Raw genomic sequence first — 17,969 nt, 5'->3', positions numbered from 1 at the left:
GTGGTTTCCCATTTCCAGGTGAATTGGTGTTGGATCAGGGTTGCACTTCCCAATGAGGAAGGCTCTCTGATCTACAGGGGGCCTGTAGATCTCCTCATAGCTTTGCTGGACTCTGGCTTTGCCTGGTAAAGGTTGTTCCATAGAGAAGCTGGGACCAGGTATACAGAGATGGAGGAGTGTCTAAGCACATGGTAAATAAATGAGTGATAGTTCTATGGTGCTGATTATGTTTAAAAAAAAAAAATAGACCCAAATGCTGTAGAGTTGGTGTTTCATCATCCTGCTCTACTAACCTGGAGAGGGACCATTTGCCCAATTTTTCCAACCCTGTTCCCTGATGCAGATATCAAGGAATGGGGCTACCTTTTTTGAGGAGACTGCCTCTCTTGGATCAGTGGTTCTGGGGAAAGACTGGTAAGTTAGTTTTACCAAGCAAACACCCATTCATCCTTCAAGGTTCCATTCAAAGAGTTCTTCCTCTGATCATTCATACTTTTATATGCACATTTCTAACTTAACCCTAACACTATTGCATTATAATTTATCTATCTGCCTCTTTTATTATCCCTTGAGCTATTCAAAGATGGGGCTGTGCTACTCACCTTTGCAAATCTAACCCTACTTGAATGCTGACGACCTGGCACAAAGAAGAGACTTAAAAATATGTTTGTTGTATGAAAGCAAAAGCATATGAATGAATGGGTAAAGTGCGAGTATAAATGAACCTAAAGATAAAGGCCAGGTGATTTTTATTTTTATGTCGTATCTCTTGTCCTGCTACTTATATTGTAACTTCACAGTATGGTGTTAAAAACAAAACAAAACAAAACAAAACAAAACAAAACAAAACAAAAGAAAGAAAGAAAAGAAATCACAGAATGGCTGAATTCAATTTGACAAGTTTCTCTTAAGTCCTGGATCTCATATGGAAATTCAAGGAGTAACTGTGAGTCCTCTGCCTCCTGACACTCAATTACATTTAAGATTAAACATTCACGGGGTGCCTGGGTGGCTCAGTGGGTTAAGCCGCTGCCTTCAGCTCAGGTCATGATCTCAGGGTCCTGGGATCGAGTCCTGCATCGGGCTCTCTGCTCGGCAGGGAGCCTGCTTCCCTCTCTCTCTCTGCCTGCCTCTCCATCTACTTGTGATTTCTCTCTGTCAAATAAATAAATAAAATCTTTAAAAAAAAAAAAAAGATTAAACATTCACTAGGACACTAGAAGAAAATGTAAGTCATTGTCTTTCCTCTGCATTTGAGTTTCTTTCATTTTCCTTGCACTGACCATTTGTTTGATTCTGTAAATACTGTGAAGGCCTAACCTTTAAGAACAGAAAACAAGGCAATAAAAGAGCCCATAAGAGTTAACCGAAGAAGACAGAACAAAGACAGTATAGGTTTTGATGTGCTAGCGTGCCAGTATATTGGCCTAAATGTATAGCTTACAGAGCTTTTAAATATCCAGAAGTGGAAAAATTCATTTTCTTCTAGGGGTCAAAGACAGAAAGATGTTGCTGCTAGAATACAAATGGTTTTCAATACCCTGCTCTTTTGGTTGTGTGAATTTCCTTGTTTATTTACACTGATTTTAGCCCATTATCATGTATTAGTGCAATTATGGCTCTTTACATAATTAGTGTAAATATTTGTAGGCATGCAATAACAACATGCAATTATGATATGGAATGATGTCATAAAAAGTCTTATTGAAGGAAGGAAGTAAAAAATAAAATAAGTAGCATTTATAGAACAGTAGTTATGTATCTTTAGGTAGAGACAATCTATTAAACACTTTAACTTTCAAAACCAGATTCCAAAGATAATTCGGAATCCATATATTACAGACTCTCCATCTGTTGAACATGGAGGTCTGAAGTGCTAGCAGCAGCACTCCCCATAAAGGAAATGAGGGTGAGTCTCAAACAATGCTACAGATGTCTGAGATAATGGGGGGGGGGGGGACTCCCCATGAGTAAACACATTCTGTACCTGATTAGGTATTTGGAAGCTGGGCAACTGTTAGGAGTAAAGCGTGACTCATTAAAAGTCATCTGGTAACTGACATGAAATTCTACAAAGGGGCTCCTCCCCAAATAACCATTCTTTTTGAAGTCACAGTCATATCTTTGCCATTTTACAAAGTACTGAATACTGTTAGCATTCATAAAACTCTGCTGGGTGAATGAGTGATTGAATCTCATACTTTTTCTTGCCATATGGCTATCCCAAAAGAAACAAGAAACTTCCTTCTAACCTTACTTTATTGAGCACCGTTTTAGATGTTGATAAATCTTTGAAATGTTTAGAGTCATTCATATTGACTTCTCTGTAAAATTTCAACACTATTTCAGGCATAAAAGCTTAAAACATCTTAATTAGAGAGGCTAGGGTACATCAGATGAGGTTAAATACCATACACAGCCAACAAAGATTCATAGGATCAAACAGGTACTAGGGAGTTATTAGTAAGCACACTGAAAAAGAAGGAATTATATTAAATTTAAATTCAAGTTAATTATTTCCCATACCTACCATTTTCTTCCCACATAGAAAAATCCATTTATTTATTTTGGAATAAAAACAAGAAACTCTTTTAAAACAAAGTATCAGCACCTCCCACTGCTCTGGTGATGAGGATTGAATTCCTTTATCAAATGCTTGGAATAAGAATTATAATTTCCTGTCCCTCTCTCTCTCCCTCTCTCTCTACACACACACACACACACACACACACACACACACACACACACAGATACACACACACACACACACACAATATCCTGGTACTATAGCTTCATAAATGTATTTTGGTACTGATAATTTGAGGATTTTAATAAAACTACTTTGTTTTATACTCATTCTCTGTATACCTCCATGCAACACAGACTACTGAAATATATTTTTAGAGTCTTTCTGGGGAAGACCTGAAATTATTTTACTTTCTGCAGCTTCCTGTAGAATATTTGGTCCACTCTGAGGGAGCCCCAAAGGAATAATTAATATCTACAGAAGCATTCATTCATGGACCTGGAAGGAGGGGAAAAATACTGAATTGCATCATCATGTAAAATATTTAATATCCTGTTTCTTGTGGCCAGGGCCCAGGGGCTTTGGGTTTTCCACTAGAATATTTTCTAGTCAGATGAATCAAATAATAATATCTTAGGTCTTTTAGAAACCTTGAAAAGATTGCTCCCCATAATCTTTTTTTCTTGGGGTAATGGGTCTTAAAAACCTCCTTCAAAGAAACAACCTGGAAGCCACCTCACGGCCAACCTGTAGTCTTTCTGGTGTCTTTGTATGGGGACTATAGGCAACCCAACGTCCCCTTGGATTCATGAACTCCATTGGTCCCACTGGTAATATATTTTAATGGCAGGTTAAAGGGATGATGAGTAGAGACAAGATTTTGCCTTTATCAAAGATAAGTGTTTATCCAGGGAAAGTACAAGTTTAATTTGCTAGCAGCTTATCCATTCTAAGTTCACCACTTCAAAGAGGCAGGTAAAACCAACCAAGCAGATTGTTGGCTTAGTGGGTGGATCAAGGCCTTGGGCAAACAATTATACATGATACATGCCAATGAGGACAATCTTTCTCTTCTGGATGTCATGTTCTATCATTCCATAATGAAGTAATGACTTCTCGGCAAGCTGGCAGCTGAGGTCTACAGCCTTCCTCGATGCTATGCCAAGCAAACACAAAGGAAATGTATGTACACCATATCCTCCATGTGGAGCGTTTGCAGAACATTCCATTCTCCTCCTTAAACATATGGGATCTGTACCTACACCTTCCCAATTTCAACAGACAACATTTCATTTTTATGTACGTAATAGAAGAAAAGAATTCTCCCATCCCAGAGTAGTGTGGCTCTGAAGAGAAAAGAGCTTTTAATGAAATAAAATGTTACCATGAGCATTTCAAACTTTTTGCCACTGGTAACTCAGTAACTGCTTTATATTGGCCCTTCTGGTTACAAGAGTCTGCACACACACACACAAAAACAAAACAAAACAATCTAAAGGGAATTCCTGGCACCATGTTTGACCAGAAGGGAATGCAAGAGTTTAAGAGTCATCCAAATCTGATCAACTTTTCACCCTGGGTTCTGTTTACAGACTCCTCAGCTCACATTGTTGGAATGAGACAAATATAGCCACTTTTGCTTTGATCTGCAGTCAGTTTGGCTTTCCAATCCTGGCACAATGGTGACATTTAAGAGGCAAGGGGATAAAATTATTTTCATTCCAGCCTCTTAAACATGTGAAGACTTACAACTCTAGCCAACTATGAAGTTAGACCTCAACAGGCTATCTCTTTTTTATAAAAAAGTTCTTTTTCTTACAGTGCTGGCTACGCACAGAAGTATAAAGACTTCAGCGCATCCATTCCCCTGGTTAATTTTATTTTAAAAGATAAGGATGGATTCGAGAACAATGAGGGAGAAAGAATGGCCGCAAGGTACAAGTCAAGCCAGGGTGAGATGGGTCTCGGGCGGGAGCTTCTGTCTGTTTCCAAAAACGATCACAGTAACTTTCAAAACAATTAGGCCCACAGGAAACAAAACAGACCCTTGGTTAGGTATCTATTTATTCATCCCTCAATAGTAAGCCGAGTCACCCAAAGTCCTTGCTGCCTCACCTGTGAGCCCCGTCTCTCAATTTGAGAGCTGAGAATAGTTAAAGAGCGAAGGGAATTGAGGGCGAGCTTATAAATTAATGACTGGAGAGTCCCAGCCGTCTCAGAGCAAAAGGAATCCTTTCTCCCGTACCAGCCCTTCCTTCCATTTCTACCACTCTTAAAGGACTCTAAGGGGAAGACAGGACATGAAAGGGATGGGAAGGGGGATTGGGTAGGCATACAGGCAGAACCCGTGGTCTGTGAGATTGCCTAACAGACACATACCTATAGACACAAGCTTGTGTGGACTATCACCACAAGTTCGGATCTACGGGTTTGTGGCAACAGGCCTCAGTATCTTCTCTCGTTTGGGGGTTTGAGATGTCTGAAAATAAAACGTTAAAGCCATTAGTCCAATCAAAGATTCTGCCATTCTAGTGTTTTATGTCCAAAATGGGAAGACTTCATCTTGCTCTTAGAAGGGCAAAGGTTAAGCAGCAGCATCTGTGCTCTCCCCGACACAGGTCCCTCTGTTTTCACTTATTCCACAGAAACACTTGGCTTTAGGTAAATCTCATCGGGTGACTGTTTAATATTACCAAAGGCTCTTTTAGTCAGACCTTAGCACACAATATGGCCAAAGCGGTATCAGATTGTAAGAGAGAGAGAAAAGAGACAGAGATTGAGAAAGACATGAAATCCCAAGTGCAAGTTCTTTCCTTTAAATGCCTGTAATTACATGAAAAATGATGGTGAATTTCTCCCTTCTATTTGCATTTTGGAAAACAGGCGGAATAAACTGACAAGCATCACCAACAGGCTGATAAGTATTTTCCGAAAAGTCTTCTAGAGGAGATTTCTAGCTATATTAAATGAGAAGACTCATCTTCAGGAGAAGTTTGTGTTTTTGTTTCTACCCCACCCCCATTATTGGTCCCAACACTAACACAGAACAAGTTTGGGCATATATTATAAAATATGAACTGGAAAAGAAGTTGTGTAATTGTCCCCCCAAAACTATTCAAGGATATGAAGATGGATCTGTTTCTGAAGCCTTATGAAATGATTACATTTGTCAATAGAGCATTCTTTCTCCCAAGCCAATATTCTACACATAAAAATGGGACACCCAAGACCACGGAGCTTTATTAACAGCTCCTTTTGTGAATTTTCTTAAAGGCACAGTCTGAATCAAAAGCACTTCTAGGACACATGATAAAAAGCAAAATAATCGCCCTCCCTAGATATTGGGAAAAACATATGCCTCCATCCTTCACCCAACCTAAGAAGAAACTTTCAAATTTTTGTTGAGCGATGTCTATAGATCCTGGCTTTCACAAAAATTCTCTTCCTTTGCCGTGACATAAGCATGAGACTTCCTCAAGATTCTGGGAGGCTCTACTAAGTACAAAAAAGCTGAGTTTGGGGATTATTTAGAGAAAAGAGCGGGCCCTTATGCACACATACTGAAAGGTGGAAGCAAGAGAACACAAAACCCACCAACGGCAGGGACCAATAGGACCTGAGACGTGACCCTTCTCAGATACCCCATCATCTGCCTACTTCACTAGGACTGAGCCGTGGGTAGGATTCCCGGAAGCCTATTCATGCGGTGAAGGTTCCCCAAACTGAGAATTTCGTGCAACTCTGTGGCTTGACTTTCAGATCCAAAGCAACAATGATAGCAAGTGGAATTAAGTAAGGTCCAAACCAATCACCTCCAAGAGGTCTTGGCTTCATTCTAAAATGCTGATTTCCTTTCTAAAAGGAAAGATGTTAAAAAGAACCCCAAGCCTCTTCTTTTCCTTTGATCTTTCTGACAAAGGCACAGGTCCAGAAGCATTTGAGGATGGGCACTCTGCACACTGTGAAGGGTTGTAGGAGCTTGTGGGACAGAGGAACTCCCATTCGGGTGGAAAATAACCATTCCAGGCTTCCAAAGTGATGAGGACTAGCTACTATTATCAGGTTTATTAAAAAGACGGAATGCAGTATTTGTTTGCAATGAACGAAATAAAATCTGTCCAAGTTTTATACTTAGTCATTCAATTAGAGCCATCTTCATACATTTGCATCGTCAAACCTCAAAGAAAGGAGTGTGATGCTATGTTTTAATTGGGGGCATCTCTTTTTTAAATTTAAAATTTTTGTTTTTTTTTGTAAATATAGGACAGAGAAAAGCTACTCATTCCAAATGGTTTGTAATGTTAGCTTCCAAACAATCCACCGTTTTAATTATAGAAAATAAAGAAAAAATCGGAAGATGTCTGGATTGTAGGGGAAAAAATAGGTCAAATCCTGACTCATAGAAGAATGCTTTGTTCGGAAGGAGGTATTTTCTCCAAAATATTAATTGACTACCTCCTTCAAGAACCTTCTCTGTGTTAAGGAGGAAAAGAAAAGTTCTTTTCAGAGGAAATTTTGGCTTGCTTTATGAAGCAAGATTCTGTGGGGCTCTGTTAGATAGTAATAGTCATAATTAAGTCGGAAAATGCAAGCTGAATGCTTATGAACAATGGCAAAGCAGAGTAAGGTAATTTCTCAAGCAAATATATTATTTGTGCTATTAAACATTTTTAAGTGGCATGAAGTCCTTCAATACCACTAAAAGGAAACTGCCTGTATCCTGCTAGCTGAGCTCAAATCTTAGCCACTGGACAAGGGATGGGGATAGCTGCATTAAACGCCATGCTATATTACCAATCTAGGACTAAAGTTAAAATGTCAATATTGTTATTATGCTCGTTATCCAAGCCCTATCTTCCAGGAATTCAGAGCACACGGTAGGTTTTTTAGAGACAATCCTCTAATATTTACATTTTTCAATTCAATTACCCAAGATAGCCACAGAGTTTAAGGAAAGTGCTTGACGGTTTCAAATGAGTTCTGGCTAAATCATTGTCAAAAGAAGTAAGCACTGTTAAGTAAAAACTTCAATTTTTTTTTCCTGAATTCCATAGAATTGAATGCCATGACTGCTATGCTATGAATATTATAAAGCTATTTGCTACTTTAAAAAAATCAAGTTCAAAATGCAGTTATTCTTTAGAACTAAAGCACTCAGGCGTGCCCTAAAAATTTGCAGTGCTTGAGGAAACGGAAGGTTTGGGGAAGTTAAGGGAAAACACTATTACCTGAGAAAAGCAACTTCTTGGCAATCCCATTTTTTAAGCTCGTTGCCATCTTGCTAGGCCAATATCTTCAAACCATTAGCCCGCGTCTGGAAAATAAAATTATTTTAAGTGGATCAAGACTCTTTTGTTTGTTCATCGGTTGGTTTCTTTTTGTCACCCAATTCTTGGATAAAGCTAAATTAGAATTAATTCTGGAATGAGGTAAAAACGGAACACCAAACACTGAAATAAATATAATTCTAGAAAATCACTGGGCAACATTATATTTACTCAATTTCCAAAACTACACATGCTATAAAGGTTCTGCAAATAAGTCACTTTCACATATTTTCCTAGAATTTCCCTGGCTATCGACAAACGCTGAGAACGATTTTACCGGAAAAATGATCAAACAGGGATGTGAGGTCTCAGAATATTCACAAATTCCAATGTTTTATACCAAACCGCTCATTTGCTAAATATGAGAAAGAGACAGGCTATCAATAATTAAGAACGGTTAAGGTACAATCAAGTTGGGCAATCATTACCTGGCAAGATGTAGCATCACTGAAACACCGTTTTAACTTTTTGATTCTGAAATGTTTCAGGAGTCATTATTTGTCTCTGCTGATGGGGCTGTTAAAAGAAGTAAAATAACTTATTGTGGAGAATTCATGAGTCTATCCCCCTTCCACCACAGCAGGATTCTTGGCTTCCATTCCAACCTTCTTTCATTGGCCATGTTTTAGACGCAGGGTTTGCTTTTCCTTCATTGTTCCTTTACTAATGGAAGGCAAACTCACTGTGCAGCTGCTTGCAAAAGGGAAAATGTATTTGAGTTTTGCCTGGCTTGTGGACTTGAACACCAAATCCATGGTGATGTCAGTAGAACGACACCAACAGAAAGATTTCCTGCCCTCCACCCTCCTTCTTTTTTAAAGATGTACCTCTTGTTCCGGATCTCAGCAGACCTCCTTTGTCCCGAGGGGACAGAGCAATTCAAGGGAACTTTTTAAAAAGGAAGGCAAGAGAGAAGCGAAAGAAAGAAGGGGGGGTGGCGAGAGAAAGGAAGAAAGAAAAGTGGGAAGAAAGGAAAGAAAAGAGAAAAGGAGGCAGAAAGAAAGAGAAAGAAAAAGAGAAACAGAGAGAAAAAGAGGGGGGTGGGGATGAAGAAAAGAAAAGGAAAGAAAAACAAAAAGAACACCTACAAAAAAGACTCAAATCTACCCTCTGGCATTCATCCTGAAGCCGGGGAGACGGGCAGTCTTTGGTCTCCCTATGGCTTTTCTGGTTTCCTGATGTCTTTTCTTTCTCCCACCCTCTGTAGCCCTTGCTTTTTCGTAGGAAGATCCAATCACCTCAACAAAGAGGCACATCCCGCAATCGCTGCTCCAAGAGATATTCACTGGTGCCATGCGTCACCGTGAGCGCAGTCCACCTGCGACACTACCACCGGGACTCCAGACCCCAGCATGGGAGCGCCTCTCGTGCGAGCACTGCAGGGGCTCCGTCACCAAAGCCAGCTAGCTTCGGTAGAATTAATTCTTCTCTGCCCAGGAAAAACTGACCAGAAGGGAGCCGGAGGGAGGAGACTGGCCAGGCAATGCCATGGTTTTCATGCTCCTTTCGGCCGAAGGGAAAATGAGAATTGATATCGATAATCTCCCTATCACACCCACCATCATCCTCCACACGCATGAAAAAAATTAATATTTTATGTAAAATGAAAAATGAAGGCGTGGCAAGGTCACCTAAAGAACAAAGACAAGAAAATGGTATGACAAAATAAGAGTGGACAAAAACACTGTCCTCTGCTTGTTTCTAAATGACAAAAAAAAAAAAAAAGCAGCCCGCTCCTCGAACAGTCTGGAACCCACTCAGAGCTCGTCCTCAACAGCAGTGTAAGAGAGATCAACTATTTCAGAGTGAGGAACTGGAGGCAAATTTGCTTTCGACACACCCGAAGAAACAAAAGAGAAGGAGGCTGCCAGTAACAAGTTGTCTCGTGTGCAGCTGGCTAAGGAAGCGACTTTCACTTTTAAAAGCAGTTAAGTTTGCTTAGGATGACAATTTTTCTTCCTCTTTAAAATCTGAACAAGGACACCAGGCTACAACTTTCCTTCCTAGCTACATGGCTTAATAAAGCCAGGAGGGTTTCTTCAAAGAATCCCAATTTTCAGAAACACAGAAGACCCTGGTTCTGATACGGAAATACGAGATACAGATTTTTAAAGATCAGACGTCTGTCATTTCTTTAATATAAATGAACTATACACTGCACAAGGCTTCCTGTATGTCAGCCAACTTTAACACTTTTAATTTCAAAGCTATGTTTTGCTCATGAGAAAGCAGCCTGCAATGCGATGCAGAAGCCATGAATTAAGTGGGGGTCCAAAGAGGCTTGGGAAAGAACTGACAATTAAATCCCTTGGACCCTGCGAGAAAAGAGATAAGCAATATGCAAAGAGTCAGGATGTCCTCGAACCTTGACCATGTAACAATGAGATGCTTGTTCCGGGGAAAAGTACATGAGAGCCTAGAGCCTCTGCCAGGTTGCCTACAGCCATCAAACACGAGAAACCAGGTTCGGCTGCAACAGAAAGACCTTTCTGCCTTCCTGCAGGGCATAGATCTACTCAGAGGAAGATCTGAACAGCCTCAGAAGCCTCCATTTCTCAGCCCATGAAAGGCCAGCTTTTCCCCTCCCAGGCTCTCCCCACCCCTCGAGTAAGTTCCACCTTTCCCTCTTCTTCAGAACAACAACCAACCAAGGAGAACACGATTGCCTATCGTCCTCGCCACCGTGAAGTTTGGAAAGAAAAAATATTAATCTACATTATGTACTTCTTGCTCTCAACTTCTCCGAGGATCGATTTCTTCTCTCTTCCTCTTTCTTTTCCCCCTCTTTCACACATGCACACACACACGCACGTGTGCACACACACACACACACACACACACACTGCTGCTTGGTCCAATCTGGTGCCTGCTTAACAACAACAGAATGACAAGCAACATCTGTTTGTAAAAGAGCCAAAATCAAACCTTCACGTGTTTTGGCCAGGTTTCTTTTTTCTTTTTTTCCCCCTGACTCTCAAGAGAGGAAGGGGCCAGGAGGAGAAATATTAAGATTTACATTCGATACTGGCTCCAGTGAAGCAGCAACTCTACACCCCCAGAGTAATTTCAAAAGAAAGCAGTGTGAGTAAAACCATGGCAGTATTCCTGGCTGTCTTTCCCGAAGCAATCCCAAGCACATAACATCCAACATGCAGACTCCTCAAAGTCAGGGTTTGTTGGGTTTTCTTCTAATAGCTTTATATTCTAATTATATTATATTATAATTAGAATTATAGGACCCTCTGTGTGTGTGCATGTGTGTGCATGTGTGTAAGTGTGCCTGTGTTTAGGTGTGTATATGTGTGGGTGGGTGTGCATTTGTGTATGTCCACATGTCTATACGTGTGTACACATGTGTGCATGTCTGTGTGTGCGTGCGTGTGTGTGCACACATGTGCATGTGGCGGGGGCAAGAGGTAAGAGCTGCAAAAGCAGAACAAGGCAAAAAAAAAATGACAAGAGATAACGTGGACAGGAAGGGAGCCGCATAGCTACTCCCCATTTTGTGACCCCCGGGCATATAAACAGGCACGTTCAGACATACGCCACAGGCAGGAACGTGCGTCCTGGAAGCATCCAGGCCGTGGCAGAAACCTGCACAGCTGTGGCCATCAGAAACAGGCCCCCCCATTCCCCCGCAGAGATGAGCCTTTCTGGAAAGCTACCAACAGTCCACAAAGTCACAATGCAAAAGGAGCAGAGCCACCTCAGGGAGGGAGGGGTCCTGCGGTGGGGGGAGTGGCGGGAAGGAGCCAGGAAGGGAGAGAAGCGTTTGCTACCAACTGCAACAATTCCACCCTCCGAGAAGAGAAACCGAGTACGGTTAGAAGCCCGACTCCCACTTCACTCCGCGTTTGGAAGAAACCCACACACATTAAGGGAAAAATAAATTCAGACAAGTTGCTAAGGAGACTTGTGTAAACTCCAGGCACAGACATATTTCTTGGCCTTTCCCCCTCTGCTCCATCTTGTATTCTGATCACGCTGCTCTGCGGCAACATTGCACCAACCTCCTGCATTAATCTTGGCCTTCACCATGCAGACTGGCAAAGCCCGCTGCTTGTATATATCATCATCTTTCAAACTTAACGAGTTAAAAGGGCATGTGTGTTCATGCACAAGTGTGTGTGAGTGTGTGTGCGCGCGCGCGCAGGCACGCGTGTGCGCCTAGTTGCAGGGGGGACTTAATTTGGAATTTTTAAAACATAGGTATTGAACAAAGAATACTTAGACTGCCTGTTTTGGGAGCAGTGAGGAAAGCAGCAGGTAAGACACCTAGCACCTGAAATTCCTCTTCGCCTGGGCATGACATCCTTTCTCTGTGCCCTTTGCCTCCCCCCACCAGCCCCTCCAGGTAAAATCCTGTATTCCCTGCAGAGGTAAGCAGTACCTGAATCATTACAAAGGCCAGTGTAGGGGTTCCACTGTGGAACCCCTGTTCTGGCTCCCCTGCTCAGGAGTGGGTCCCAGAGAGATCAGCTTTTGAAAGCAAACTGCAATGATTCCTCAAACCTCTAAAGCAAACCTGTTCAGATTCTGAACTGGTTAGCCTTTCGGAGGAGACACTCCAGCCCAATATCCTTGTCCCGGAGCAGGGGCCTTCCTCCCATAGAGACTCATCTTTCGCAGCGGCTGATATATGTCAACATTTGATTTAAGGGAAAATTAACATTTCTTTTCAGGACAGAGATGTTTGTACTGTAGAAGCCAATATTTTCCTTTCTCAGCCTCCTGTATTAGAATTTCTAAAATCTTCCCTAGGACACAGAGAGAGTAGACAATACATAATAGCCCAAGTCATTACTCAGGGTGCTGGGGCAAACCAAAGTCAGGTCTGAGTGTATGTGTGCCTGTATGTGTTTGTGCGTGTGTGTGTGTGTGACTACGTGTGTGTGTTTATGTATGGGTGCATGTGTCCCTGTGTCACTGTCACGGGCAGATTAATAAGACACACACCAAGACAGCTGGAGGACGAGCATCTGTTTGGTCCCTTCCCAGATTAGAGAAGTTTGTAACGTCTGTCCACCAGCCACAACAGAAAAGCTCCAATGAGGGCCAAACAGCCAAGCCCACAGCTGTTTTAGCCATAATCCTCAGGGGTGGACGTGGGACAAGGGATCAGCAAAGGGATGGGAAAAGCACCTGCATTCAGTGTGCAGGGCTGGGTGTGTCCCTTCGGCAGGCTCCAAGAAGGCTACGCAGCTCCCGTCTCTTCCTCTTGCCAACATTTATCTGGTCTTCACACGTCAAAGCTACAGCAAGCTGTTCCGCCTCAGTTGAAATCAGCCAGCCAGGCGACTCTTAAACTAGCAAGATGGAGATTTCGCTCCTGCCACTTGCAGAGAAAAACATAACCCAGCCACCAGCCCTGCTTGCCCACCCCTTCCAAACAACTCCAGGAAACCGAGGCCTGGATTTTAGGGAAGAGGGGATCATTGGTGTTCTTGACGACCTCTGATGTTTTGTGGCGTGAAGCCTCATAACTCAATCAAAATGAAAAATGAACCTGGAGGGAGGAGGGCCTGGTGGGCCTCTCCCAGCAGGCAACGGGGCAATTACCCTGTGACCTGGCTGACCTGGGGGCAGTGGAGGGACACCTGCATTTTCTTCATTTGCTCAAGAAGCCCAAGAAATCCTGCCTCATCGCCTGCTGGCCTATGTGTCCTGCCTGCTGGGAATGAGAAGGTTATCTCATTCTAATATGAAGACATGTTTGCTGGGATGCTCCACGTTCCTCCGTTATCGAAGAGAAGAAGAACTATTTACAGGATCAGTGCAACCACACTGGTCCTGCAGTGGAGGGCCCTTCTCTGTCTAGATTGCCAAAAACACGCTTTTCTTCGTAAGGGTGGCTTGCTGCTTTTTCAAAGTCCCCAAAGAACAGAAAACATATTAGAGACCTTTCATTACAGCACCACCTGCCCTCCCTCCAACCCTGCCAATTCTTTGTGGAAAGAGAAGGATACCAGTAAACCATGATCGACGTGGCTAGGCTGGCCTGGAAGAAAGCCTGCATCAGAGGCAGAATGAGTTCATTCAGATAACTTTCAGATTAAAAAAAATATGGTGTTTCACATCGTATTTAAAAATCTCTAATGAGTCTGTTCCCTGAGATGCAGGAAGAAAAATAGCCCTATTAACATTGGCTGGCGAATTATAATGCCACCCAGACCCATCTCAAAGTATAAAGTGATATAACTGATACTTTTAACACGAGTATAGGGGTGTGTGTGTGTGTGTGTACCATCTGAATCTCTCATCTCTAGCCTTGAGTTCAAAAACCACATCTTTTTCACATTTTGTAAAGTGACCTTCCCTTACTCCACCCTGAAATTCAGTCTGATGCCCCACGCACAGGGTAAGGAACAGAATGTTTTGCCTCTCCATCTTTTATGAGCTAATGCTTCAGATTGCAAAATGCTTTACACATCACCCAGTCTGTGTCTCCTCAGCCCACTGGCATTCCTGCTTCACATTGGGACAGAGGACCGGCGCAGAGGACAGTTAAGTGTCTTCCTAAAGCTCATGGGTTCCTGTAATGGCAGCATCACAATGAAGACTGCCGCCTGCCCCGTCCCCAAACTGGGGAGAGAGTCCTAGGTCGGGCTGAAGGGATTTCATGGCGTCCCTTTTCTCATTCTGCCTTACTTGTCACTGAGTCATTGTATGCTCCCTATAACCCCAAGGTATAGGAAACCCCGGCCGTAAGTGCTCTAGCAGCTGCCATCTTGGGTACCCCCAAAGAATAAACCGCCAAATGCTCAATTGACATCAGAGGTCAATTAAGGTTGAGAAAGGTCTCCAGCAGTATGTTCTTACTAGAACATACTAGGCCCGGTGACTGTGCGTTGCCGTAACTCTGATCACGAGTGACAGAGAGGTCACAGACTCCTGATTCTGCAAAATATTGGTTGCTATCTAGACCTGGACTACAGTCCATCTGTCCATTACCTGGGGTCATCGTTATTGCTCACTTAATTTTTATTTGTTTTCACACACGGGGCGGGACCGAAGAGAGGATAAATCCAAGATCTGAAGAAGACATCACATCCTAAGTGTCCCATGTAAAATGCCAATACACATTTTTTATATATTCCCAAGACAAATGGTTATAACATATAATTGAAAACCTATTATGTCCCTCAGGGAGCATTCAAGGGGGTGAAGATGCTATTCTTGGGTACGATTAATATCCATAATATAATCACATCTCTGTATTTTCATCTCCCATAAATAATTTATTTCTGACATTTAATATGGACCAGACATCACCTCATGGCTCATAAAAGCAAGATCATATTTCCCATTTTTTTGGTGTGATGCTTTTGGGGTGGTGGACAGGGATGGGTGGGGTAAGTGGAAAGCTGAATCTTGAATCCCATCTAAACCATCTGTAAGCAGACAAGGCTGGCAAAGCCACAGAACGAGTCCAAAATTCCTTCTTGAAACATGTTAATTATGCCAGGAAGAATGCAAGATGTCACTTAGTTCATATTTTTATTTTTAATAATTGAGTCCTTTATGCCAACTCTGACCGACTCGTAGGGGCTGTCTGGAGTACAAACTTGAAAAGATTCTGAAATCCTATCTGACCTCAGTAGGAAAGAGTTTTATGAGCATTTAGTAAATTATCACTGCCAAGACGGAAAGAGTTTGATGGCACATACACTAATATCTGCCAGTCCCGCCTGACCCCAAACTCCTCTTGGAGCAACATTTCTTTGACTTCTTCATGACAGTGGGGAGGTGCTATTCAGGAGCCTCTGTGTGATAAATTCTGGGATTCCCAGAAAGTATTATTGTTATTATTATATAATTTCTGGACCTTCTAGCTAATCATAAAAGAGTCTGGTTAGATTTTTATCTCCTATAACTTATTCACACAATCTTTAGATAACACTCCAAATTACTAGAGAAAGGTCCAAGAAAAAAAAAATTAACGAAAACAACTGCCATCCTCTTCTCCTAGTCGCTGAGAGATGCAAATCTGATGGCTAAGTCTCTGTTGAAGGCAAGAAAGATCATGAAAAAGAGTAGTTTCTGTGTAGCGTGGGATGCAAAATCCATTTATCCTCATCTGGTTCTCCTCAGAATCTCTATGTGAGACAACACCTTTTAGAACAAAGACTTCTCCCCAGACAATATACCTGATCCAGATCGGCACTGCTACTTATCCTGGGAAGCTTGGAAGGTTCTTGGTCCCAGGTGAGGGCAAGCTGGGGCAAGGAGAAGACATCGTGATGAGATACAGGTACTTGCCATCCTGCCTCATTGACTTAGTCTGGCTCCCTCCTTTGAGGAGGTTAGACAGCTCTGGCTGAACAGGGCCTAAAATCAGCAGACCAACCCTTTATCCAGGACACTGAGCAACAGATAGAGCCCACCAGAAATACCTGGGCCCTGAGGAAGCCTTATCATTGTAAATAAGATCTCACGGTAATTTAGAAGTTTGCTAATGGACTTCTGCTCCGCAAGAAGGTAGAAGTTAAGTCTATGGTCTAAGTAAATTAAAGTAAAAGTCCCTTTTCAGAAATGGAAGCCTAAGGGGACCACATCAGAGACTTTCTCACTCCTATTGATCTAGCTTTCTCTGCTGAACTCCACATTATGGGCTGTGAAATCCACCTTCCTGAGAGAGAGGGTGGGAACCTCCCCAAGGGCAATGAGGTATTGATTCCAACCTGTGGAAAAGCCAACTTATTTTCACATTTCTGAGAGGAGGTGGAGGACACCTTCCTAGCCCCAACCCAAAGAAACTCAGCATGATAGCCTGTAAAGCTGGAGATCTTCCAACCATTGAAGGGGGGAGGCAAGGTCATCAATCCTTTCTAGACTGAGTGAAATAGATAAGGCTTACAGATCCTTCTCCTTACAAGTCAGACCACTAGCTAGCCTATCCCTCCATCACCACAGAGGCCTACAGATGGGTCCTCCAGTAACCCCCAGTTGAATCCATTTGGCAAACGGACATGAAAGGTCGAGCCCACCAGATGTTCCTCAGTGACCTGTGCACACACAGTGAGGGATTAAGATCAAGTCACTGATGAGTTTTCCTTGTGGACCTCAGTCCCCGGCAGAAGTGGTGACCACAGGACTCAGAAGCCTCTACCTTTGAGGTAGGAATTTTCAGCGAGACTTGGAGGCTTGACCCCCAAAGGGAAGGCCTCGTTAGAGCTCAGAAATAAAGTAAAATAAAAAATCTGTCTGGAATGGGTTTACACAGAATCCCCTGGGTAAGAGAGAATTAAAAGAAACTCCATCCGGGAGTTCAGCTGAGCGTCCTAACCTTGGTTTTTCTGCACATCTGTAAGTCCGATTAGTGCTTACCAGACTGACTTGCCTGTGAATTGATCTGAAAGCGTAGTTATGCTGAGGGGGCCACGAAGATGGGAGAGCTAACATATGGCTTCCTCCACGCCCTGCCCAGAGCTTCCTTTGGAGGTCTAGGAGCAAGGAACCCCTTGTCCTAAATTTCACCGCTACCACAATATGTAAGTGTAAGTGCGTGTCTCCCCAGCCACTGCCTACTTAGCGGCCATGAACTTGCAAGTACAGATGTTGGTATGTTGCCACTGAAACCCAGAGCTGGATTTTCTTAACAGGTTCACAGCCTCCAGACCTGTAGCAGACAAAGGCACCACAAAATCCACACTAAGCTAACATAAAAACCCTGAGAAAGAGAAACCCTTGTTCCCTAACTGCCTTTCTTACAGCATATGGCCTACCAGCCTCACTGATGCTAATACAATGAAATTTCCTCTTTAAACATCTTAGCAGAGAGCTCCAAAATGGCACTGGCTCCACCATGCCTTGTCTTTTCTTTTTTTCTTTTTTCTTTTTTTTCTGTTGGATCTCAGCCTTTACTGGAGTCCCACTTCCCTGCTCACACATACCTTGCAAACGGGCTGTGCCAGATGGGCTCTTAATCATAGTAATCAGCTGGGAAATTAAATGTTGGAAAATCCAGCCAGTTTCCTGAATTTTCCCACTTGCGATCAGGGCCTGAGCCGTCGGGATGTCTACTATGAGATCCAGGCTGCCTTTTAAAGAAGGGTCAATGTGATGGACCCAGTGTGGGCTTCATGTTTTGTGGCCATTTGTGTTTCTTTCTTAGA

At 42.6% G+C, this 17,969-nt stretch overlaps 1 protein-coding gene across 1 annotated transcript in view; it reads right to left on the bottom strand.

The window, feature by feature from the left end:
* The window catches only part of BLID (BH3-like motif containing, cell death inducer), a 47,850-nt gene extending 33,035 nt beyond the window's left edge, over window positions 1–14,815 (bottom strand). The window contains 1 exon segment of the mRNA XM_013054793.2: window positions 14,806–14,815. Within this exon segment, the coding sequence (XP_012910247.2) occupies window positions 14,806–14,815 (10 nt within the window).
* Window positions 14,816–17,969: the final 3,154 nt, after the last annotated feature.

Source organism: Mustela putorius, unplaced genomic scaffold (genome assembly GCF_011764305.1).
Source record: "Mustela putorius furo isolate JIRA1106 unplaced genomic scaffold, ASM1176430v1.1 tig00000460_pilon_pilon_pilon, whole genome shotgun sequence".
Lineage (NCBI taxonomy): Eukaryota > Metazoa > Chordata > Mammalia > Carnivora > Mustelidae > Mustela > Mustela putorius.
This window is presented reverse-complemented; position numbering and strand designations above follow the sequence as displayed.